Source organism: Camelus bactrianus, chromosome 2, assembly GCF_048773025.1.
Source record: "Camelus bactrianus isolate YW-2024 breed Bactrian camel chromosome 2, ASM4877302v1, whole genome shotgun sequence".
NCBI classification, from domain to species: Eukaryota; Metazoa; Chordata; class Mammalia; order Artiodactyla; family Camelidae; genus Camelus; species Camelus bactrianus.
Window position 1 is genome coordinate 95135203 of NC_133540.1, and position 26672 is coordinate 95161874.

Below are 26672 nucleotides of genomic sequence, written 5' to 3' on the forward strand. Positions count from 1 at the left end.
CATTTTAATTGACCTTAATAAGTTGTGTAGTTCATCATTTATAGTAGAATCCGTAACATACAGAACTTTAAAGAAACACTATTCTTTCTTAAAATCGTCTCTGCTTTGTGTCTTCAAAAAGTCATTTGACTTAATATTGCAACCCAGTTATTTGCTCATTTTATTTTCTTTCTTCAAGTTGCACATTGAATAATTACCACACAGCTTAGTAAAATTCTTTTAAATTTGTCTTCAGACTGGTACAGGTTGGAAGATAGGGCCATTGCCTTATTTCATGCTCTATGGACTAGTCTGAACATAAATTATGAGTTTTGCTTTTTTTATAATTTATTTTAGCTTAGTTTTTTTCTGCTAATGTTAATAAAGACTAATTCTTCAAAAACAGATACTGTAGTTTTGCAAGAGATAATTATAGAAAGCAGAATGTAGGCTTATGGAGAGACTTTGGTAATAAATAAATACATAAAATCCTTTTAAAAGTTAGCAAATGAAGGCTAGAAAAACCATACCTATCTGCTATCCATTTAATTCATCTGTTTCTGGTGATGGGCTTCTAGGGTTTAAAATGAGAAAAAAAAATGGACTTTAAAAGTATAACCAATTTGGGTTCAACAAATCAGTGGTGTAAAATAACTAAGGAATTACTGTTTTAGATGAAAAGAGACACACAATGTGTGGACCTTGTTTAGATTCTGACTTGAACAGGTATAATTTAAAACACCAAACCAATTCTGAGATAATCAGGGATTTCTCTAAGAGGTCCGTTTGGAGCAAAGCCACTCCTACTCAGACTCCTTTTCTGATTAGTCCTCATTCCTCTGCCCTTGGGTATTTCTTCTGTCTTCACGTACTGCCTTAGGGATCACATAACATTTCAGGGCTTTAAAATACCATCTGTATACTGACAAACTCCATATATGTGTACCTCCATCTCAGAATTCTCCCATTAACTCCAGACTCATATATCCAGCTAAGTATCTCGCATCTTCACTGGAATGTCTAATCAGCACTGCAGACTTAACGTATACAAATTGAACTCTGAAACTTCTTCAAAACAAACTCCTCGCACAGCCTTCTCCATCTTGGTTAACGACAACTCTATCGTGCCCCTTTCTCAGGGCACAGAACATCCATATCAGCAAATCCTTCGGGGCGTTCCTTCAAAATATTACCAAAATTTGATCACTTCCCAGCTGTCCCACAGCTATCATCTTGGGCTAAGCTACCACCATTCCTTGCCTGGATTTTTGCCAATTGTCTCCTTGCTTCTGCCCTTGCCCTTCTGTAGTCTGTTCTCAAAACAGCAGCCAAGAGTGATCCTTTTAAAACAGCTCAGGTCGTATCTCTCAAACCCTTCCAGTGAGCTTTCCATTTCAGTGTTCATGCCAGAGTTTTTTCAGTGGCCCGGAAGACTCTATATAGTTTATCTTCCGTTTTCTCTTCCTCTCACTCAGTGTTTCTCCTTGGTGTTCTCCTGACTCAGGGCTTTTTCACTTTCTGCCCAGAATGTTCTTTCCCAGATATCTCTGCTTTGCTTACGCTCCTTTAGATCTTTGTCCTAACAACAAATTCTCACCAAGGACTCTTACTTGACTATTTTATTTGAAATCTATACCCTCTAACCTCTGTGGTATTCATTAGCCCTCCTGTGGAGTTATTTTCCTCTACAGCTTTATTCTCTTCTATTTACTTATTTATTTATTGTCTCTCTCTTCTGATAGGATGTAAACTCTGTAGGACTTGGTGATTTTGTCTGGTTTTTTCACTGCCATGTCTTCAGTGTCTAAAAGGGTGTCTGGCTTAGAGTGGGTCTCAATAAATATTTGTTGATTTAATGAATAAAAATCTAGCACTTGCCAATGCCTAGAACATAACAGTTTTCATAAATATTTAAATGAATGAATGAGTGGTTAAATAATCTAGTTGATCATATCATTCTCTCCCAATCAATTTGACTCTCTTCTAGCTTTCTTTTTTTTAACTTTTTTTTTAATTGAAGTATAGTTGATGTACAATATTTTGTAAGTTTCAGGTGTCCAACTTAATGAGTCATAATTCCTAAAAGTTATACTCTATTTACAGTTATTATAAACTATTGTTTGTAGTCCTTGTGTTGTACAACATGTACTTGTAACTTGTTTATTTTATACGTAGTAGTTTTTACCTCTTAATTTCCTACCCCTATCCTACTCTTTCCCCCTTCCCTCTCCCCACTGGTAACCACTAAGTTGTTCTCGTATTTGTGAGTCTGTTTCTTTCTGTTATATTCACTAGTTTGTTGAGGAACTAACCTCTCACTCTCGGGGCAGCTAAGAGAGAACACCTGGGGACCAGTATGCTCATTATGCATGACTCTATGGCTATATGCTGCAACTCCAGCAGTCCCTTTGCTTTGGTTTTCTAGTTTTCTATACTGAAAGGCTACCACTTAAAATAGCCGTTTATTATTAGTTAGTTCAAGAAATCAAGGATGAACATGGTAAGGAAATACTCAACTGGCTGATCTCAGGGTCAGGGAAAATCTGACATTGATTGCTCCCCTTTTAGAATTGATTAGTATGAGGATGCTCATAGGAATTACTGGAATTGAGAGTTAAAGCTTTATCCAAAGATGTTTAGTGCGATAATTCTTTAGCATTATTGTGTATGGGAATTACCTGGAGAGCTACAGATTCCTGAATACACCCTGAAAGAAGGTCGATCTTCGCAGCATGTAAGCAAATGGACATGTGTAGCAAGCATTTTGAAACAAGTCAGAATGACTACATCACTTAACCAGTGAGCCCTTTAAGCAAGAAGTCCTCCACCTGACTTTCTTCCATCTGCACACATTCTACTTTCCCTTAGCTTCAGTGAACCTGACAAAACATCTAAAGAGTGATCAGTTCTACTTTTGTGACAGTCACAATTGGTCACCCACCTTCTCCTATACCTTCAGCCTCTTTACTGGCTCTTTCCCTCAGCATATATACAGAGTCCCTTATATACTTAAAATCAAAGCAAACATCATCCACCCTCACCTTTAAATTTGTCATCCTAACTTTACTCCTTCTGTTACCAATGAAGCTACTAGAAATTAGTCAAGAGTTACTTTGCTTTCTCTCCTACTTTACTGAAACATCTTTGGGTGAGGTTACCTGTGGCATTCAGAGAGCCAAATATATATGCTGTCATGTTGCATGACTTCTCTATGTTGTTTGAGAATGATAAAGATGGATAACAGCTAATGATACTCTGTATCAGGTCCTGAACCAAGGATTTCATATGAATCTCATTTAATTCTTGCCAACTTCCCACAAGATAGGAACTGGTAATAAATTGCTTTGAGAAGAAAACTGAGCCTAGAAATATTAATTTGCCAAAAGTTACAAAGCTAGTGATCTGAACCCAGACAATGTGGCACAAAACTCCACGTTCTTAATCTTGTATTCTATCCATCTTCTGTTTGAAACTTCTATTTTATTCTAACATATTACAAAGATTTTCTTCTTATTTCTCTGGTTGTCTCCTTGCAGATCCCTTTATAGGCTCTTTTTCCTCCTCTAACTTTTAAATGCTAGTGTCCTCTAGATCTCTGGTACTTAACTTTTTCTTTATATGCTCTTCCTGAGTGACTTTATCCAAACCCATGATTTTGTCTACCATTTACATACTGATGATTTCCAAATCTATAGTTTAAGACCTTTATTAGTTCCCACTCTATAACTGAAATTATCCTTTAAAAATTAAAATTTGATCATTTTATGCCTCACCCTAAAATTTGTCAATGCCTCTTCACAGGTTTCAGTATAAAATTCAAACTACTTAGCAAATCACAGAAACACCCTACATGATCTGGCTCCTACTTACTGCTGTAGCCTCATCTCATCTCCCCTCCCCCTTCTCTAGATAATCTACAGAATTTGAACACTTCCTACTGTGTCATATCTCTGTCTTTAGTTTTACAGGTTATTTCCTTTGCCTGGAAGACCTTAACTCTAACTTTTGTGTCTCATCTTCATCAGCCCTCCTCCTATTTATCCATCCATATTGACCCAAAAGTCATCCGCCCCACCCCAACCTCAGAATTCTTTCTGGTATCTTTATTTCTGATATCTTTATTTCTGATCTGATTGAATGCTCATTTGGAATCCCATGGGATAATGAGCCATAACGTATACCACAATGTATTACAACCATTGATTTGTTCCTTTACCTACAAATGTTGAGGGGTTTTTTAGATTTTGTTTTTTTAACGCCAGACATCATACCTTACTCAGTTTTTTGTTTGTTTGTTTTTTGGGAACTCAGTGTAAAACTTACTATATAAGAAATAGTCAATAAATGAATTTATGGGTAAGTTTGGAGTTTATTTGGTAATCCTTAGGGACTTAGTGGAGCTTTATGAGGAGACTAATGATCTGATGACAGCTCTGCTTTAGAATCTTTGATTTAGAAATGTGAAGTAGATAGGGTGTAGTTTATTTGAAATTAATTTTTTTAGTGAGACTTAAGTATATAAATCAAGAAGCCAAGGTATAAGTATGTTACAGTTCTAATGGTAACTGTTAAATTGTCACCCCAAAACTTATAACCCCCAGTACTTCAAAATGTAACTGGATTTTGAGATAGGGTCTTTAAAGACAAAATTAATTTAAAACTAGGTTTGGGACCCTAATGCAATAAGACTGGTGTCCTTATAAGAAGAGATTAGGACCCAGACAACACAGAGAAGAGACTATGTGTAAACAGAGGGAGAAGACAGACATCTACAGTCCGAAGAGAGAGACCACAGGAGAAATGAGCCTGCCAGCACCTTGATTTTGGACTTGTAGCCTCCAGAATTGGTGAGAAAATTAATTTCCATCATTGAAGCTACCCAATCTATAGTGTTTGTTATGGCAACTCTAGTAAACTAATACAGTAACTAAATAGAAATTTAATGTTCAACCTCATTAGTAATTATAAAAATGTAAATTAAAACTATAATATGAAACCATTTTCATACTACCAGTTTGATATAAAAAAACTCCGTCAATACCTAGTATTGGGTTTTGATATAGCGAGGTCTTTTATGCTACTTGTTAGAGTATAATCACTTTGTATACATTGGTATAATCACTTTGAAAAGCAACTTGGCTTTATCCAAATGACAGGGATGTGCATACCATATGACCTAGAATTTCTACTCAGCTGTTATGCATATGGGTACAGAAATGTTCAAAGCAACATTATTAGCAAAAAAAAGAAAGAAAGAAAGAAACCAAATTACAGTGGAATCCTAATCAGTAGTGAAAGTAAATATGCAACACAAATGAACATAGATAAATCTTACAAAATAATTTGGAGTGAAGAAAGAAAGTCACAGATTTGTATTTAAAGAATAATTACTATTTTTTAAACTCAAAAGTATGTATATATACAAAATGAGAGGAAAATATAGATAGTGGAAAATGATACTTGAAAGAAAGATTAATTTGAGAGAGATTAAGAATGAATAAGCAGCAGTTCTCAGTGACAAGACTAAGGTGAAAGGAAAAAAAGTCAAAGAAGAGGGACTTGAGCCTGGTAGCTAGAGGAATAGCTGTTCCATTAATCTGCTTGGAATAGTGAGAGTGACTAATTTGGAGGAAAAGATTGTTTGGAGTTTTAGATGCACTGAATTTGATACAAGAAGGCAGTATCTATTCAGACAAAAATGTACAGTACATAGTTAAATTTGAAAAATCTAGAATTAGGAACAAGGATATCTTAAGGCTGGAGAGAGATTTAGGAATAATCTCCCCTAAGGGGATTAGGTGAAGACTTGGCAGCGGACGCATTCTCCAGTAAAACTGGACATAGAGAACACTACTAGCTTTATGAGAACAGGTAGAGATTATATGAGCAAAAAATAATTTTGGCATTGATTAGACTTAAAAGAGATGATGTGATGTAATCAGAAACCAATGTCAGCATTTTGACAAGTGAATTTTTAGATGAATACATTGTTCCCATTCTAATCTGTAATATATTAATATTCAATTTGAATAATTTATGCAAAGTGATTTTGCCATTATTTGTCTGTAAGCCAGAATTCCTTAATCTTCTCATGTGAAAAGGGCTCCATTGCTTTTGCATATTAGTCATTCTTATTTATGACAGTTGCACAAGACTACTGTGTAGTTAATTGAAATAAAAATTAGACATGAAAACTACACCTTGAGAAATGCATCTTTGTAGAGTGAGTTGGATTGCCACAAAGTAAGGGAGTAGCCCACACCACATGGTTTGAGATTGGATTCATGAGTTCTTGCAAGTCATGTCATTATTTAAATTACAAGCAATCATCTAGTTTAGTTGTCACAGTTATATTTGATAAAATAAAAATGGCATAATGAAGAGCAGTATTCAGTATGAGTACCTCTTGTGTCACTGTTTAGTGTTTTAAATTTGGGTTTTAGATTTATTGAATTTAGATAGAAAACTTAGATATTTTATAGATTGAAATGTTGTATAAAACATTTCAAACTGGAGATTGGTAATTTCAAAATCCTTTTTAGAATGGAGCAGTTTGAGAAGAATTTTGATTGTCTCCAACTACCAAGTTGAAATTACTCTTGTAGTCACTGGAGTATGCATGGGTTTACTATGCTTCATCTGTGACTTGGGAAGTTATTTGCACTTTATCTGGAGTCAGTTGATTTGTCCACCGTGATGCAGAGTGATACATGCTACTTTATTTTACTACGGTATAAATTTACCCCAAACTTTTTAGATTTAGTCGATTTGTAAGGAAGGACAAGAGACAGACATCACTTTCACCTTCAGCATTCAAGCTTTTAGTATTTGTGGAGTAGGTAGTGTTTGTTGCCTTCTGCCTTCTGACACCGCTGATAGCTGGCTTCTTGCTTCTCAGTGAGATCACAACTACAGAAGTATGCCGTGATCTTGCGAATGCTGCGAGGTGGGAAATCGGGAGAGCAGCAGGAGCCTCTTCAACAGACTGTCACTGCTTGTCCTGCTTATGTTAGCTAACTTCACTTCTGGATCAAGTGAGCTCTGGTCAATCTTTCTGGACCATCTAACATTACATCCTGAACAGAGTATGATAAGAGGCACCTCAGTGCAGATTGCTTTGTCAATTAAAGAATGAGGTAATAGGCTTGGAAAAAGCTTGGTATCTAGATTAATTTACTCAGAATGTTCCCTCTCTTGTGAGTACCATTTTAATGGCCTGAAAGCATTATCCAGACAACTTCTGAAGTGTAATAAGGGGACTGACTTTGTTTACATTTTCTTCAAAATCTATATACCCTGGTTGCATTAGTTTTCTATTGTTGTATAACAGACTACCACAAGGTCAGTAGCTTCAAACAACACATTTATTATCTTACAGTTCCCATGGGTCAGGAGTCCAAGTACAGGTTAACTGGGTCCTCTGCTTAGGGTCACACGAGGCTGAAATCTTATCTGACGCTTGAGGATCTTCTCAGCTCACTAGTTGTTGGCAGGATTCAGTTCCTTGCAGCTATAGGTGTAAATTCATTATTTTCTCACTAGCTGTCAGCCATGGTCTGCTCTCAGCCCATCAGGTCCTTGCCAGGTGGCCCCCTCTGTAGGCAGCTTACAATACAGTTGTCATCAAGGCCAGCAGGAGGGAGCTCCCTGTCTTGGAATCTTTTTCCAGTCTGCTCCAACAAAGTCTTCTACAACATAACCTAATCAAGTGAGCCACTGCCACCTGATATTTATAGGTCCCATCCATCCTCATGGGAGGAAGATTATACAGGCAGGTATACCAGGGGGGCCAGAATTTGGGGGGCCATCTTAGACTTCTGCCTACCATAGTCTTCCCTCTGGCCCTCAGTTATTCATGCCCTCCGACCCCATACACACATCACAAGCAAAATACATCCCCTCCCACTGTTCTAGGGTTCTCATCCTATTAAAGCATCAGCTCAAAGTCCAGAAGCTCATCCAAATCATCTAAATTAAGTATAAATGAGGCTCCTGTGTGTCATTTATCTAAGAACCTGTAAAACTAGAGACTGCCCCAACATTCCCAGTGTGAAATGGTCGGAGAGGCATGGGATAACTATTGTAGACATTCGGATTCAAAGCGGGGCAAGGCAGAGTGGAAAGTGGAAAAGGAGTCACTGATCCATCACAGTTCAGGCCCTCTGCCATGTGCACTGTCTGTTGGTAGAATTCAGTGCCTTGTGGTTGTAGGACCATTTTCTTGCTGGTTGTTGGCTGGGGTACACCATCAGCTCCTAGAGGCCACCCTCAGGTCCTTGTCACATAACCCCTACCTAGGCAGTTCACAACATGAAAGGAGTGTTGAGGTAGACTCAGAATTCTGCCTGCCACATTAATTTGTTTATTGCAGTATAAAGGACAAATACGAATTTTTTCTTGGTCTTTTGTACTTTATACATATTTATTTCCTTTAGTGACTTACTCTGAGACATTTTAAGTCCACATTTTTTGAGGAGGACCAGCGAGCAGGTTTCTAAAGCAATGATCTGAACAAAAGTCAGTGGGTGGGTAAGAGGGGTGATGTAAAAAAAAACAATACTCAAAACCAAAGTTCTTACCATTACATTATTTTCTGTTGGTACCTCCCATTTGGTGAGGAGAAGTATAAAATATGTGGAATCAGGGATTTCCCCCTCCATTTTACTCTTCTCCTAAGTTTAAATGATACATTTAAAGAGGCTGAAAAATTCCAGAAGTTTTCTTCTGGTTTTTTGAAGCTGTCCTTTGAAAAACAGGGAACAGGCATATATGATTTCTATTTAGATAAGCAGTTGACATGAGCCAGAGGCCCAGAAAGGCAGTTTAACTTGCGTTTGTTTTAGTTTCTCTTCTCTCACTGGGAAAGTATAATGGAAAAGTTGACAAATACTAAGCATTGCTCCAACGTCAATAAAAATGTTTGGACACATGCTGTTTTCTACCTTGAGACGATGTCCAATTAAAACTTATCTACTTTTATCTCTTTTTCTCCTTAAAATCCCAATTCTTTCTTAGGCTTTCCTGAGTATATTAGGCAACAATATTTTTTCTCTACTACCTGATTATACTTACCCTCTGATGGAAAGAAATATTAGTGTATTTTATTACTTGTTTGTAGGGAGATTAGCTTTTAGTCTTTTAAAGCTTAATAGTGCTTTTTATTCTTTCTACTTTGTATACTTGTGTCTTGGTGTTGACTGTTTCTAGATCGACAGTTAAAAGGTAGAAATAATTTCACATTATTTAAAATTTCGGGTTCAAATGCTTTAGGAAATTAGAAGTTGAAAGAAAAACAAGAGATTGTTCTCTTGAATAATGATTTTTTTTTTAAAGATTGTGTTATCAATCCATAAATTCTAACTTTAATAATGTAAGTTACATGGCATCTTAGATATGCTTTGGCTCTCTAAGAAGGGAAGATCTCAGACCTTAGCCATGGATTTTGATCTCTTTAGTCTTACAAATTTCTTTTTAATGGGAGAAGTTAGACTTTTTTAAAGCATGTATTACCTGATGTTAGGGTTTGGTTTCTTCTGACTTAAAAAAAAAAAAATTAGATAGCTTCACAAGACAAAGAAAATGAATGCTGTTCTGGCTTTGGTTAGGTTTAGTTTGTTTTCTTCTCTTTTTAACAGCCTTATTGAGGCATATAATTCATGTATAATAAGCTACAAATATTTAAAGTGTACAATTTGATGAGTTTTGACATATGTATGCACTTGTGAACCATCATCAGTCAAGATAATGAACATATCCATCATCTCCAAATATTTTCTCATGCCCTTTTGTAATCAATCCCACATGCCCTTCCATAGGGCAGTGCTATCCACAGGCAGCTGAGCTGTTTTATGTAGCTATAGTTTGCATTTTCTATAATTTTGTATAAATGTAGTCATAACACATGTACTCTTTTTTTTTGGTTTAGCTTCCTTTACTCAGCATAATTTTGAGATTCATACTGTTGCATATATCAATAATTATTGATTATTAATATTCCCTTTTTATTGCTAATTAATATTCCATTGCTAATTAATATTCCAATATTCCAGATTTAGAATATACTAAAATCTGTTTATCCATTCGCTTGTTGGTAGACATTTGCGTATTTCCAGTTTTGGGCTGTTACAAATAAAGCTGTTACAAGCATTTGTGGACAAGTCTTTGTGTAGATATATGCTTTAATTTCTTTTGCGTAAATACTTAGGAGTGAAATGGCTAGGTCGTGTGGTGGACTTACATTTAATTTAAAGAAACTGGTACTATTTTACATCCGCACTAGTAATGTATGAGAGTTCCAGTTCTTCCACATCCTTGGCTATACTTAACATGGTCAGTCTTTTTCATTTTAGTAATTCTGATAGCTGTGTGGCAGTATCTCATTGTTTTTATTTCTATTTTGTCCTAATGACTATTGAACTTGAGCATCTTCTCATGGGCTCATTTGCCATCCATATATTTTCTTTTGCTCATTTGATAAGAAAAAAATTGCATTGTTTGTTTTCATATTATTGAGTTTGGATATAATCTGGACATAAATATATTATATATATTTATATTCTGGACATAAATCCTTGATCAGTTATGTGATCTATAAGTATTTTCCTTTTATAGCTTTTCTTTTTATTCTTTTAACAGTTCTTTTCAAAGAGCAGAGGTTTTAATTTTGATGAAATCTAATCATTTTTTAAATTTTATGGTTCACACATTTGATGTTGTATCTAAGAAAAATTTGACCCAAGATCACAATGATTTTCTCCTAACTTTTAAAAAATGGCCTCCAAGATATTATTGTACACAGAAAAGCTTATTGAAAATTATCTTTAAATGAATATTCTTAGTAAATTACAAATTCTGAAACCTTGTTCTTAAGTTTCTAAGGTCACTTATTTTACTCGTAGAAAATTTTAATAATCACTTTTAAGGGGACTTCTGATTGGGTGTATAATCCCATTTTCAGACTTTGTTAATTAAAACCCTTTAACTGTTTTAAACTACATTCATACAATTAAAAGTTGATTTCCAAAAGTATTTCAGTTGTCAGACTAACCAAAAAAACCAATTTTTTTTCTGAGTAATTAAATAAGTCTCTAATGAAAATTTATTAGTATGCTAAGACTGAAGTTCTCTTATATATTACAGTGGTATTTTATACAAGCCTGAACTCTAATTTTCTCAATTACATTACTTAAATTGGGATCACAAGGCAAATCTGTTATTCTAACTGACCTATTTCTCTTAAACATTATAAACAGCTAAAATACCAACTATGTACAGATTCTTTAATTTTAAAAAATACTAAGATATGGACTTGCCTCTCTTAATCTTTTATAAAATTCATTGTAAATCTTTCTGGGTTAAAGATGTTTATAATTTGAGAGCTTGCTTTCTCAACTCACTATAATTTTTTTTTTAACTCACTATAATTTTTTAATGACCAGAGAAGTCCTTAGCCAGGCTGATAAGTGTGTGTTTGCCCCGAGCTAGTGGCACACACAGAGCTCTATTTTATAGTTGCTTTGTTCTTGAAACAGGGTATTCTCATAGTCCTATTTCTTTAGAGTCTGTATAAAACATTTCTAGTCTACCCCCAGACAGGTTGTCATATCACTTGATTGGATTCAGTTAATCTGTTTACTATTTCATTCTTTTTGGAATCCCGTTTATGTACTTCCTATTTTCAAGTGACACAAATCCTTCAGGATTAAAGTGACATCTGTTAGAATCTTTTTGTGGCTTTATCTGACTCTGTGGGCACAGTTTTGAGGTCATGACGATAATACCTGTATTAACCAAAAACGTAATAATGATTCTGATTCTGTCATGTAATTATTCTTATTCAAAAGTCTTTCCAAAAATTTAGTTATCATGTAGCCTACCACTTTCAAGGAAATAAAAGTGAATAATATGGTTATGTTTATTGTAAAGCAGGACCTTTTTGATAGTAAGATAATGCCAGTCATACATCTATACCCCAAGTTATCTAGTACTGCGTTTCCTCTAAAGGAAACAATTGAAGTAATAAACTCTTAAGAATTTTCATAACTGTTTCCTTCATCTATTAGTTGACTTTAAGCTTTTCTCCCTCCTTTTTCTTATTGTTGCATCCTTCTTCCACTTCTGCATTTCTGTCATTCCTTGTTTTCTCTTTCCTTTCAGAGCTACTGATCTGGAGAGCTGTAGTAAAGGTGAATAAAAATAACAGAGAGGATGATGATAGGCAGTCACCAGATGTGGTGGTGGTAGACAGTTTATAAGCTATAGTTATGTTGTTGTTTATTTGTTTGATTTTTAGAAAGCTGTTTTAATGTTACATTGTCTTGAGATTGGGTGATAGGAGGGTTGAGGCAGTTTTTTAAAATCTTAAACCTCTCTTCTAGCAAAGTTATGAATTTAAAATGCCAAATCTATTCTGTTTTGCTGGATGATATTGCTTTAAAAAAAAACAAACGTTTTCTTCTGTGTTTGCATGATCTAACCAGTTCCCACAAGAGATACATAGAGATCCTACTGAATAGGCAAAAAAAAATTTTAATAAACATTAATAGAGGATTAATAAAATACAATTCAGACCTGATTGAATCAAGTAATAGAGGGATCATTCGTCATTTTTGTAGACAGAAAAATCAAGCACTGAAAAAAAAATCTGTTGTGTTGAGAAGTTACTTTTACCTTTTCATTTTCTTATTTATAGGAAAATTTTTATTTAAAAATCAGTCTTTTAAGAATTCAGAAAAAACAGTATCTCAAGATTTAACACTTTGTATGTGGGTGATGTATATCATTTGTTTTACAACAGAATACATAAGGCATAATTATAAGCAACTTATTTTACCCTTCACTTTTCTTTCTTTCTGCCCTCCCTCCTTTTTCTCTCTTTTTCCTTCTTTCTCCTTCATGAGAGGAACGTAGTCTCTTGCCTCTATATGAAAACTCAAGTCCATAATTGTCTTCTTACCCTTTGATAATAATAGCTACAGTTACTCGAGTTAAAAATACAGTGTCAGTTCCATAATTTAAAGTGCCTACTTGGTAGGTACATTAAGCAACATTTCAATCTTGATTTAAAGCTAACACTGTTCCCTCCCCCATCTAGGAACAGCTCTAAGCAGAAGGCAATGGGGTTGGCTTCTCTTTCTGTTGCTCATCTCCCTCCATCCATTTGCAAGTTGCTGTTTCCGACCCCCTCAGGATTTAAACTGGGGACAGGAAGAAAGGTAGAGAGACAGTCTTTCGCCTGACTCCTGTTACAAAATGGCTTCACTGCCTTTGAATTTGTTACGTGCTTAAGGCTGACTCGTTCTCTTATGTATACTTTTGTGGGTTCTTCAGAGTTCTTCACTGGAATTATGCTTCCTGTGACACCTCAAAGCATTCCTTCTGCCAGCCAATACCTAATTCCTCTTCCTCCTCTTCTTCCCCCCTCCCATACTTCCTCCTGTCCCCCTCCTCTCTCCTCACTTCCTCCTCCTCCTGGTAGTACCCTGGGAGCCTCTGGTAGTAGTCTGGGTAGAGTTCTTTTTTTTTTAATGGCTTTATTGAGGTATCAATGACATACCATCAATTCACCCTTTTAAAATAAACCTTCAGTGGTTTGTGGTATAGGCACAGAGTTCTAAAGCCATTAGCACAAACTAAATCTGGGGACATTTTCATCATCTGGGTAGAATTTCATTAGCACCAGGCTGTGTGGCCCTGCTTCTTGCCCACCTCCTCTGCCGCTGCCACCCAACTAATGGAAGAGTAGCCAGCTCCCAGTACAGCACACCCCCTCACTCCAGCTCTGTGTGCCCTCTGCTCCCTCTGGCTGCTGCCTCAGAGCCATAGCCAAAGCCTTTGACCCCTGAAGTATCAGGCTCCAGTCTGTGGTGTCCTCCCCAACTCCAGGGAACACGCCAGGCACTCCAAGGGGTCCCACTGAAGCCTCTTTCACTGGCTTGAGGTCTAGCAGAGGCTCCTTCCCACACTCCTGCTTTGGGGGAGGCATGAAAATCAGTACAACTCTCTTCAAAGAAATTCTCCTTATGCAATTTTCTCTCTACTCTGTAAACCCTGTATGTAGGCTCTAGAGCTAACTAACCGGTTCTCATCCGTATTTGGAAATCTGCTAGAGTAGTCTTTCTCACAGGTCACGTTGGTATCTGATTGTTTCTGTTGAAACTTCCAATTTAATATAGTGTTTTATGTAGGCAATTACTCAGATATCTCTTAGACAGGAGTGAAGCTTCCAATTTTTCCCTTTAATAACTGTGCTATTACTACGCTATTGTATAATAAAATACATGAGAAACCTAAAGAGTTGGTGGGGGCAGCGAGGGGTCTAAATAAATAATCCCTTCTTGTACAAGTTAAATAAAACCCTTTTGGCTTTTTCAAAGCAATATCTTCTATCTTCCCTTTTAAGTACCAGATTGCACATTTAAGTAGACACCCCTCAAGGCAGACTCTAAGAATAAAATGCTATAGTAAACATCTGAAAAAGAAAGTAACAGGGCAAGCCTGGCCTCATCTGTAGAGCTATAGTTGCTTTTTTTTTTCCATCTGGGTTAAAGGATCATAAATATAAATTAAAAGAAAATATTAGCTTTTCTTGTTAGCTGAGTAAACAAATTCAACTTTCATCTGAAACAGATGTTTTTATAGGTTGATTTTAAAATTTAATGAAGGATATAATTACAGAACATAAGTATTTAACATTTTCTGCTCCCTTTAGTTTCTTTTCCAAACCCATCTGCTTCTGTCTATCAAGATATACATTATGCTTAAATTGGTTTGATTAGAGTAGAAACCTTAGTGATCACTAGAGAGAGCAATTTTCTTTTCTTTTTTCTTTTCTTTTTTTTTTTTTTTTTTTTCATGACTAAGTTATTTATTTAAGCCATCTCCTGCTATAAGCAAAGGGACGGAAGATCAGTATAATGGTCATCACTGGATACAAGGTGAGCTTAAGGTCCCATACACTTTTCTGGTCCATGTGTGCAGAGTAATGATCCAAACCAGTGCTGTGGTCCCCACTGGGTAGTGGTCCCGGTTCTCTTCATTCATCTTCATAGCCAGTTGGAAGCGGATTCACATGAGGGTTATGGAATAGGGTATGGTTACCATCTCCCCAGGGAAAGGGCTTGGACCTGACGCGGAGATGGGGGTAAGCGATGAACTCGGGCCTCTCCTCCTCTTCGTGGTGCGACTTCAGGAAGACGTTCAGCATGCTCACTCCGACCCCGGGGAGCGCCACGAAGTAGGTGAGGGCCTTCCACATGCGAGCTGAGCCCTCCTCGCCGTGGGCCCCACTCGACATAGGCCGCCGCAGTTGCAGCCGGGAACGACCTAGCAGGCCAGAAACCCGGGACGCAACCGCCGCCATCTTCGACCTGGATCGCAATTTTCTTTTCAATGAGTGTCAATTTAGGAAAATTGATACAGAAGGATTTTGACTAGCTGTGTTTTCCTCTTCGAAAATGAAAATAGGATTATTGAGCCCCATAGAAAATCTTAAATTTTATCAGTATATCACCTACTTAATTGAATGCCTTTGAAAAAATTGACCCTCCCAAAATGTCACCACCGAGGCATCTTTTTTATTTTTTTATTAATTCAACTTCTGTAGTCTTAGATTACAAAGTACGTTTATAGCATAACTTCTTTCCTTGTTATAGCTACCTCAAAATGGCATTGTTATTACTATTATTATTCCGATGTCAAAGATGGGAAGCTGAAATTTAGAGGTGAAATGACTTTCCTAGGGGAAAAGGGGAAGTTGGCAGCAAAGCTGGGTTTAGAAATAGCTAAGTCCATTCAGTGCACAGTTCATATTTATATATATTAGAGATACAGAAAACAACTAGTAAATGGAAAAAACGTGTTGCATCTTATTCCCAACTTCCCCAACCATGGCTGTAGGGTCTTCTCTCTACTCCTCTCTACTCTTTTTACCTGGGATAAATAGAATTAAACCTGGATCTTCAGTCTGGCCTGGCTGCTTTGATTTAATCATCTGTGCTTTGGTGGCCCCTGGTACCTGAGGTCTCTGTCTTCTCCCACGACGTAGTCACTACCACTGTTTTCCAGTTTTGTCTCTGAGGCTGACCCTGTTGGGCTGGGGCAGTTGGTTGTTCTGAGAGTTCTTTTCCTCCAACTCCTTTCCCCTCTATGACTTTAAGCTGTAGGATTATATTATATTTATATTGAGAACTTTGGTGGTCAGGGACCTCATAGTTTCATCAATGATGTCGCATTTTCAGTACTGCAAGTACAGTGAAGTAGCTGATGTGTAAGCCATCTGTTACCTTTGTTTCTTAGGTAATATGCACGTGTCACTAGCTGAGGCCTTGGAGGTTCGGGGTGGACCCCTGCAGGAGGAAGAAATATGGGCTGTATTAAATCAAAGTGCCGAAAGTCTCCAAGAATTATTCAGAAAAGGTAAGTCTTTTTTTTTTCTTAGTATAGGATAGGTGAAAAACAAATAGGGTGCAGAGTCTAGAAAGGAATGCTCTTGCTCTCTTAGGGCTGAAAAAGCTCAGATCTTGTCTACCCTCATTAGGACATCTTCTATGTGACTGATAATCATGCTTGGCACTGAAAATACAATGATGATCAAACCCAAAAACATTGTCTGGAGCTTACCGTCCAGTGTGGAAAGTAGCTATTCATAAAATGTTTATATAAACAAATGTAAAAATGAAAACATGACAGGGGCTAGCAGGGAGGGGATACAGTTGACTCTATGAGAACCCATAGTAGGAGAACTTGACCTGGTCAAGAGGAAGAAAAGAAAGTCTTCCCTGTATAAGTCACCTCTGAGCTAAGACCCGAAAGAAGAGGAGACGTTAACCAGGTAAGAGGGAGGGAAAAAATCCCCAGTGGAGAGAATGGTATGTGCGTCCCTGGGATAATGCAGACTGAGTAACTAGTTTTTTGCTTCCCTGTAGAGGTGGATACCTGGTACAAATGACTGTGTGCCATTTTTGAGCTGGAAAAGTTAGGGAGTCACCCTTTGGTTGTCCAAAAACGTTTGATACCATGCTGAAAAGTTCCACATGAAGATGGTGTTTGCCATTCACACCACATACCTAACGCATACTTAGAATAGAAGGTGAAGAAACCAAGCTTCATCTAAAGGAAGAAGTAAACTTTAAAGTTGTTTTGAATTAATTAATCAAGCACAGTAAACGTGACAGAAACAGGGGAGGGTCTGAGAGTAAAAGAGTTCTCAGAGTGTGGTCCCTGGATGACTAGCATCAGCATCACCTGTCACCTTGCTAGAAATGCAGACACTTAGGCCCACCCTGCACCCACCGAACAAGAACTCTGGGGATGGAGCCCAGCAGTTTGTGCTTTAGCAAGTTTTTGAGGATATTCTGAAACATGTTAAAGTTTGAGACCCATTATACAATTGAATTGGGGAAGGCCAGGAGCCATGGGAACCTTTTGGAAGGTGTGGAGGTGACCACTGACTAAGGAAAGTCCAGAGCGTGGGGGAAGAGTGAGCACAGATATTAAGGCTTTGCTCTTGCTGTTGTTGTTTTCCCACCTAATTTTGCTATAACGTAGGTATTTGAAGGTCTACTCTTTGATTAGAGGTAGGATTAATGTAAAGAAAATTTATTCATTTTATCTAATGCCGCTTACCTAAAATCTAGGTATTATAAGTAGACTTTGTTGTTTTGTTTGCTTCATTTTAGTTTTTTTAGAGAACTTTTAGAAAGCATAGGCACTCTGGAGTATAGAGCAGGTAGCTATACTCCAAAGGTGGTGTTAAAGAAAGGATATGTTGGTGGCATTACTCAGTTACTTAACAATAGTCAATTAATACTTAAGAAGCATCTCCTACTTGTGAGGTATTGTGTGGAAGATGCCAGTAATTAGAAGGCATGACTGCTGCTTGCCCTTAAGGGATACATTCAGATCAGACAGATGCGTGTAAAAAGTTTACTACTTAAAAACAGCCTGCCAAATATGTGATGGAGACAATAAGTACTAGGGATGTTCAGAGGAGGGAGAGATAATACTTCTTATACTGATGGTGAGATTGCTGCCCTGGCCATGACTCATGGAATATAAAGCCTTCTGCACACTGAGTACCTAAGGGTTTTCCTTCTTTCAAATTTTGTATTAATAGAGATTGAATGTTTAAATGTTAAGTCCTTGTCATTGAGATGCAATTATTGCATAACATTGGCATATTACAATAAAGAGACTGAATTTGTTCATAAAATGAATTGTGATGCAGCTGGATCTTAAATACTGCCCAGTGGAAGTTGGTTACCATAAGGCCTTCAGTCCAATTCACTGATTAACATCAGTATTATAGAGAAATTGAATTTGGCTTCTATGGCATTCTAGAGATTATGACTGCCAATTGGAAATTTCTGCTTATTTGAAGGAAGCTCATTCTTACTTGATTTAGTTTATCTGAAATCTATGATTTTTCATTCCTTGAATTTGATAGCACACTCTGTTTTTGCCACAGGTGCTTCTGACTATTTTAAAGAATTGAAGTAAAAATAGCTATTTTGTTTGCTTATTTTGTGGATGAATAATGTTGGTCTTGGTTCTCTAGTAGACACCTTATGAATAATACTAGGAGTATAATGGGGGTGGAAAGCAGGTAAAATACTATGGTTTCCAAGAAGTTTGTTTTTCTAAAATGTGCTTTTCTCTCTTGGTTTTCTTTGTCTTTCTGTGTTTGTTATACAAATCTTTTAGTTCTTATGGATGGCTTTCTTCCCCTATCTTCTGGAACCTGTGTCTCTTTCGGTATGTAAGTGCAAACTGATGCTCCTATACATAGAAGGCTGGAAACAAACATTTCCACTGGGGGATTATTGAACACAGGTCGAGAAAATTGTCTATTTTTTTTAATCTTTTTGAGCATCCTAGTAATTTAAGGCTGTTAGTCTTTTTAAAAACAAAGTTGCTGTGGTTATTATACGTAAAATAATGATGTCTAAGCATGACCTTGTTTGAAGACATCAATTCAAATGAAATTCTCTTCAGAGGAGAAAAAATGTAAAACTTCTTAAAAAAGTGTAATTCCAAAGAAATATTTAGATGATGGCAATCATGGTAAGTGGTTCTCCTTTTGTTATAAGTTCCTTGGTTTTATTGTCTTGTGATTATTAAAATATGATCTGTGTGATTACTTTGAGGATTTTTTTTGAGATTTTGTTGTGGCTATGAACATGGTCTATTTTTGTATTATTCTGTTGGTATTTGAAAAGAATGTTTATTTTCTGTTTCTAAGGTGTAACTTAAGCTTGTCAATGTTTGTGCTTTTAAAACTTTCTTCTATATCCTTATTTGTATGCTTGCTGTGTCAAATTCTTAAGGATAGTTAAAATTCTCCCTATGCTGATGTTGTGTCAGTCTTCTTACTGCTGTCATCATACGTTTTTGTGCTGTTTTATGTGATGCATATAATGGCTAATGACTAATTTAAGTGGACTGAATCTTTAATCATTATAAAATAAGCCTTTTCCCTTTTTTTTTTTTAACTACTCGTTGCCATAAATTTGTTTCTCTGCTCTTAATATTGCTACCTCTGCTTCCTTTTCCTTGCCATTTACCTAGTGTATCTTTTATCCTTCCTTCATTTTGAAATATCTGTATTGTGATTTAGGTATCTCTTGTAAATAGTAGATAGCTGAATTTTACTTTTTTTTCCTCACTAAGGGGATGCTGTCTTTAATTAGGAGATTAATTATGATCATTGAAATAAAAGTTCTGGAGGAATTTCATTAACGGTCGTCTCATATCATGACTTTCTAATTATAGGCATTTTGGTCCGTCTTATTAACTGATTGGAAAAGCATAGCTTATGTCTAAAAATGTATACATACTTAAGATTTTAGCTTTTACATCATGGACGTACTCATGCAGGGGCTCAGTGGTCCTAAATAATAAAATATGATGCTATTTTCACATGCATTCTGGATAATTTTTAGAAATGGAATTACTGCTGCCTTGGGAAATTTAACTTAAAATTATATTAGTTGCCCATGACAATGACTTTTTTTTTAATAGTGAAAATTTAATCTTTGGATAAAACAGATCTTTTGTCTATGGGATTTTAAGGTATTAGAGTGGATGACTGGTTGTTTCTAAAATTGCCTCTTCATAACTAATCAGAGGAAAAGACCCAATCTCTCTTACTTAGGCAAGGATATAAATCCCATAAAAATCCCATTATCTGTAGTTATTTCTGGTTCCTTGTTTAATAAATAGAGTAACAATTAGTGAAATTAGTTAATTAAAGAGGTAAAGAATAAAGTATTTTGATAAACAGAAGTGCTAAAAAAAACAAGCAAGGTTCATTGTCTACATTAAAAAAATTCAGTTACCAGGAAGTGTCCTTGGAAAACTGAGAAGATCTTGTTGCATTTCTTACTGTGTTTTGTAAAACAAATATTGATGAGGTTCCAGATAGCAGGTAGTGTAACTATTTTAAGGTCATTATGAGCAATACCTATTTAGAACTATGAAATCATTTTATGTATACATGACAGTAAAGTTTTAAAATTGATAGCTTCCCTGTGAGCATAGCAACAAGATGTTTAGAAAAACAATAACAGGTGGCAAAAGTGACATCATTTCAGATTCTATAGAGACGAATAAGGGAAATTTATAAACAGTATTATTGAAAAAATTCAACAACTTACATGAAATGCATACTTTAACAGACACTACCAAAGCTCACCAAGAAAAAGTAGACAACTTGGATTGCCCTCTATCTGTTAAGATGATTGAATATATATTTTTAAATGTCTCCCAAAGAAAACTCAAGGCCCATTTATATGGAATCACAAAAGACCCAGAATTGCCAAAGCAATACTGAAGAAAAAGAACAAGGCTGGAGGAATAACCCAGTGTTATGGGCAGTGTTACAAGCTGCATTCTGTTCTCCCAAAAGTCGTGTTGAAGTCCTAACTGCCAGTACCTCAAAATATGACTGTATATGAGGGTAGGGTCTTTAAAGAGGTAATTAAAGTTAAAATGAGGATATTAGAGCAGGCCCTAATTCAGTATGACTGGTATCCTTACAAGAAGGGGAAATTAGGACAGACGCACAGAGGGAAGACCATGTGGAGACACAGGGAGATGGCCACCTACAAGGCAAGGATAAAGGCCTTGGAGGAAACCAACCTTGCTGGGACCTTGCTCTTGGACTTCTGCACCCCAGAACTGTGTGAAAATAAACTTACATTGTTGAAGCCACCTAGTCTGTGGTATTTATAATGGCAGCCCTAGCAAGTTAAGGCAGACAGAATGAAAAAAAAAAAATTAAATGAAACATCTAGAAATGAAATACACAGTAACTGGGATTTAGGACCCCAGTGGAGATCTTAAACAACAGATTATATAGATTCTCTTTTCTTTTTAAAGAGAAAATTAGACAACAGTGATGAAAAGATCACGTAGATATTAAAAGTGTAAGGAACTTCAGGTTCATGGAGGATTGAATGAGAAGGTCCAACGTACCTCTAATATGAGTTCCAGAAGGAAAACCAGAGAGAATGGGAGGCAGAACAGTAAGTGGAAATGTAATGGCTGAGAATTTTTGAGAATTGGTGAAATATATATGTCCTCATATTCTAGAAACTTCAGTCACAGTCAAAATAAATAGAAATATATTCACACCTAGATTCATGGATTTGGAAGTAGAGGACACAACAAATAAAGAGATGTTTAAATCAATCAGAAAGACACAAAGAGAAAAAACAATTAGGCTAATAGCAGACCTCTTAACAGCAACAGTGGAATCATAATTTGATAGAATATCATCTTAAAACTGCTACAAGAATACTTCAAAATTATTTTTAAAAGAAAAAATAAAGAATGTAATTCAACCTAGAACAATACTGTCTAATGGAAATGTAATATGCATAAAACATATAATTTTGAATTACCTAGGAGACTCATTACGAAAAGGTTAAAACGAACTAGATGCAATTAATAGTATATTGTACTTAATCCAGTGTATTAAAATATTTTAATATGTAATCAGTATAAGATATTAATAAGTACACTTTTTAATACTGAGTAAAAATCTGTTTTACACTCACAACACATCTCACTTCAGACTCTCAATTTCTTCAAAAATATTTAGATTTCATGAAATGTACTGATGAAAAGGTGGGGTTTATGTACTCAAGTTGTTCCATGCATACTTTTTAAAGTTTTCCATTAATTGATTAAGCATTCATTTTAAAATTTAAATTAAAATAAATTTAAAATTCACTTCTTCAGTTATGTTAGCCACATTTCAAGTTCTTAAAAGCCATATGTGGGTAACAACTACCATTCTGAAGTGTGCAGATAGAATTTAATGTCCTCCTAATGTGGTTCAATAAAAAGATCAACATTTTCAGACGAAAACTTGGTGGATTTACCATCAACAAACCCTCACTGAGGAAATTACTAAAAGGTGTATTTCAGGAAGAAGGGAACTTTGATGGAAGAAGAAAGCTTCAGGAAGGAGTGAAAGCAAAAGAATTCAATAACTTGATGGTAAATCTAAGTAAGTTTGGCTGTATAAAACATCAATAATAGTGTTGTCAAATTAAAAATTATGAATAAATTAATAAAATTAGGCTGGGATAGGTGATAGGAGTTAAAAAACAGCTTAAAGGTTTGAATCTATTCATGAGAATGGCAGGTTTTTTGACTTTGGAGTTTGCATAGTCAAATATCCTTAAAGTTTGTAAGGATAATCACAAAACAAAAAGAAAATGTGAAACTTCCAGTCTGATGGAACCAAAGGAGAGTAACTCACTTAATGCAGGAAAAGGGAGACAAAGCACTGAACTTCAAATTGCCTTCCTAATTGGTTTGGTTTTTTAAGACTTTATAAGAAATACAGAAGTTTTTGTGGATTAAAAGCTTTTGAGTAAATCTTTGTATAGCCTATGCAAATTTAAAAGAACAGATCCTAACTAGTCTCTTTATATTACATTCCTAATTATTTACGACCATAATTTTCTTGATTAACAGGGTGTATTAGTTGTCTTTGACATGCCACATCTTGCCCTGCCTTTGCAAGGCCAGAGTTAACAGGTTCTTCAAGTTAAATGTGTTTGAACCGGATAAAATTACCTAACATGTTCCCTGGAAACAAACTATAAAACATGACATTAATTTAATATCTAGCATTCTTGAAACGAATAATGAGGGTTTAACAAGAACATGAAGCACTTGCAGTGTGCCACCTCTCCCCCACACATAATCTGTCAGTACACGTGTTTTGATTTGAAATTCTCTGGCTGTAGACAAACAGGCCATTTTCTAAATTCAAAGAGCCATATATTTAGAGGAGAAAGTTGCAGGTTATGCTTGAAGCTCCATTCTTGCTGACAAATGTAATGTTACTGTATTTAGTGTTTTAATTTAATACTTAGAAGGATTTTTTAAAACTATTGAGGTATAATGTATATAGTAAAGAGCATTATTCTTTTTTTAAAACATTTTTAATGTTATTATTATTGTTGGGGGGGTAATTAGGTTTATTTACTTATTTTTAATGGTGGTACTGGCGCTTGAACCCAGAACGATGAGCATGTTAAGCAGGCACCCTGCCACTGAGCTATACCCTCCCTCACTAAAAACATTATTCTTTTCTTTTTTTAAACATTTTTTATTGAGTTATAGTCATTTTACAGTGTTGTGTCAAATTCCAGTGTAGAGCACAATTTTTCAGTTATACATGAATATATATATATTCATTGTCACTTTTTTTTCACTGTGAGCTACCGTAAGATCTTGTATATATTTCCCTGTGCTGTGCAGTATAATCTTGTTTATCTGTTCTACATTTTGAAATCCCAGTCTGTCCCTTCCCACACCCCTCCCCCTTGGCAACCACAAGTTTGTATTCTATGTCTATGAGTCTGTTTCTGTTTTGTATTTATGTTCTTTTTTTTTTTTTTTTTTTAAGATTACACATATGAGTGATCTCATATGGTATTTTCCTTTCTCTTTCTGGCTTACTTCACTTAGAATGACATTCTCCAGGGACATCCATGTTGCTGCAAATGGCATTATGTTGTTGGTTTTTATGGCTGAATAGTATTCCATTGTATAAATATACTGCATCTTCTTTATCCAGTCATCTGTCGATGGACATTTAGACTGTTTCCATGTATGGCTTAAAAGCATTATTCCTAATTGTACAGCCTGATGAATTTTGTGAATGTGCACACGCATAGAGAACCACCACCTAGATCAAGATAGAGAACATTTCCAGCACCCAGGATGGCCCGCTCATCCTTCCTCCTAATCGGTTCTTGGTTACCAAGAGTAATCATTATTATGACATATCACATGGATAGGTTTGTAAGCAATCTGATTTTAAACATTATATAAATAAAACCATACTGTGTGAATTCTTTAGTGAATATGACTCATTTTACTCAACATTCTGACTAAGATTTTTTCCACATTATGTAACTAAGCTTTTTAAATAAAACATTTTATAATTACTTCTCATATTTCTTTTCTCATATATAGAAATCAGAATGGAATTTTATGCCTTGTGTCATTTAGTAACAGGTTAAGATTTTTTTCTTTCTTGGGGTGATGTGTATTAGTCATGGTTAACATTTTTACAGGAAATATATCCTAATACTGCTTTTTGAAAAATAGAATAGTTTACCACTCAAATAAGCATCCCTTCCCCTTTGGAAAGGAAACTTTCTTTAAAATGTAAATAGGAGGGTAATAGCTAAAGAGCTGCAGAGAATGGCATTTGTGATAACAAAAATATTTTTCATAAGCAGCTACAAATCATGGTTATGTGGAATCATGTCATCATAAAGGCAAGTCCTCTCTGGAACACTGTGTATTTCCTTCCTTCTGGAAACTAAAAATCATTCATTTTCATTGACCTTTTCATCCAGTTCTCCAAAAATGAAATAAATGACAGTCACCCTTGATATTTATTGGTTTTTCAGTCTTTGTATAAATTCCAGGTCCTTGAAAGTAAAGAGAAAAGTTGCTGAGTTCATTGTCTTAAATTTTGTATTCCCCTTCCACCCCTGCCCTGGTTTTATGTAGCTAGCAGGGGTGGAAGAACTCCTTTAACTTGAAACTTTGTCTGTATTGGAGGGGGAAACCCCAAAACCTGCTGCTTTATAAAGGGTCTTTACCATATAACTTATTTCTATTGCTAGTTACCTCAATTATAGTTTATTTTGTCTAACAAAATGTAATATGGCAGATGTGTGATCCACAGAGGCTGTTACGAAGTTGTTAAGTGGCAACAGAAATGCCAGTGTTTTAAGAAACTTAGCTCTTGGTTCTGAAATTGCTTAGACAAAATTGTTAAACTAACAATGAAGGCAGGTTTTTAAATAGACTATACCATTCAAGATGAAACATTTTTACAGCTGCTTGGATGGGGTAGTCAAACAAGATATGATAGGTGCATTTTGAGAAAGAAACCACCTTCAAGCAGATTTGCCTTTTAGAAGTCTGCAGCCTAAAATATTATAAGAAAAAGTTTTACTCTCAAAGTTTGGACCCTCCTTGGGGAAATAAAAATTTATATTAATCCCAGGATCTCGTCTAGGTACTGGTTGTATGCTTAATGCCACATTCACATAGCAGACAGTGCGGAGGAGATCAAAGGCACTCACCCAAGGCTTGAGACGATATAGTTGTTTATTGGATTTATAGGAAGTGTCAGGAAAGAAATAAAATGCATTGGAAGTTCATTTGTAGTTTGCTTTACTTTGGGAACAAGATAGAAAAAAGCCAAATAAAAATAATTTTATTAGCTGGATAAGGCAATTTATTTCTAAATGTGTAGTCAATGATATACTTAGTTTGGTGCTGTTTATTCATCTTTTCTTTCTTATAAATAGAAAAGAACTATTTAGGTCTCACTTCTAGTCTAAAATTATTTCTGGTAGTCATTCTGCCTTTCTAATACAAAATGACTTTATTACAATTTGGATAAAATAGTTACTCGTAACACTTTCTGTCTTGCCATATCTCTTGTAAAATGCCTCATTTGTGACTTTGTAAGTGGAAAAAAATTTAAAGCATTAGAGAAGGATATAGAGTTGTACATACTCTGTCTTACCATATTTTCATTATTTTTTTATTGAAGTATAGTCAGTTTACAATCTATCAGTTTCTTGTGTACAGTATAATGTTTCAGTCATACATATACATACATATATTCGCTTTCATATTCTTTTTCATTATAGGTTATTGCAAGATATTGAATATAAGTCCCCTGTGCTTTACAGAAGAAACTTGTTTATCCTCATGATATTCTAAAGTATCGGTTAGTTGACATAGAAATGGGGCAGGTACAAGGTCAAGATGCACCTTGGTTGAACTATGCTATCCTTTTATAGTCTCTAATAAAGATACTGGTTCTTACTTGTGTGTTGGGTAGGCTGGTATGCCCATCCGGATCCCCAGGAAGCTTTTAGAAAACACTGTGTAGAATCCTGAGCCTTGTCTCCAGAAATCACACAGAAAGTCCTGTGACTTAGGAGACAGGAGGCCTCTGTGCTTTCTTAATTACCCCGAAGCCCTCAAAGGCAGATACTTTGTAAATAAGTTTGTTGCAGTATTCCAGTTAACAAAGCTGGCACTTCCTTTGAATCCTACTTGAAAGTGTAACTACAAGTAATAAAGACTGGAGAATAAAGAGCCAGAGTATTTGCTTGGAGAATAATTTAGCATTCCTA

At 35.7% G+C, this 26672-nt stretch overlaps 1 protein-coding gene and 1 pseudogene across 10 annotated transcripts in view; one reads left to right on the forward strand and one right to left on the reverse strand.

Annotated features, from left to right (window-relative positions):
• PTPN13 (protein tyrosine phosphatase non-receptor type 13) overlaps positions 1 to 26672 on the forward strand; it is a 182377-nt gene that overhangs the window by 29193 nt on the left and 126512 nt on the right. For all 10 annotated transcript variants that reach the window (XM_010966161.3, XM_010966158.3, XM_010966162.3 and 7 more), the window contains exon 2: positions 16276 to 16395. In XM_010966161.3, coding sequence (XP_010964463.1) covers positions 16281 to 16395 — 115 coding nt within the window. In that variant the 5' untranslated portion in view covers positions 16276 to 16280. The remainder of the gene's footprint in view (positions 1 to 16275; positions 16396 to 26672) is intronic.
• LOC105077721 (cytochrome c oxidase subunit 6A1, mitochondrial pseudogene) lies at positions 14790 to 15348 on the reverse strand (annotated as a pseudogene).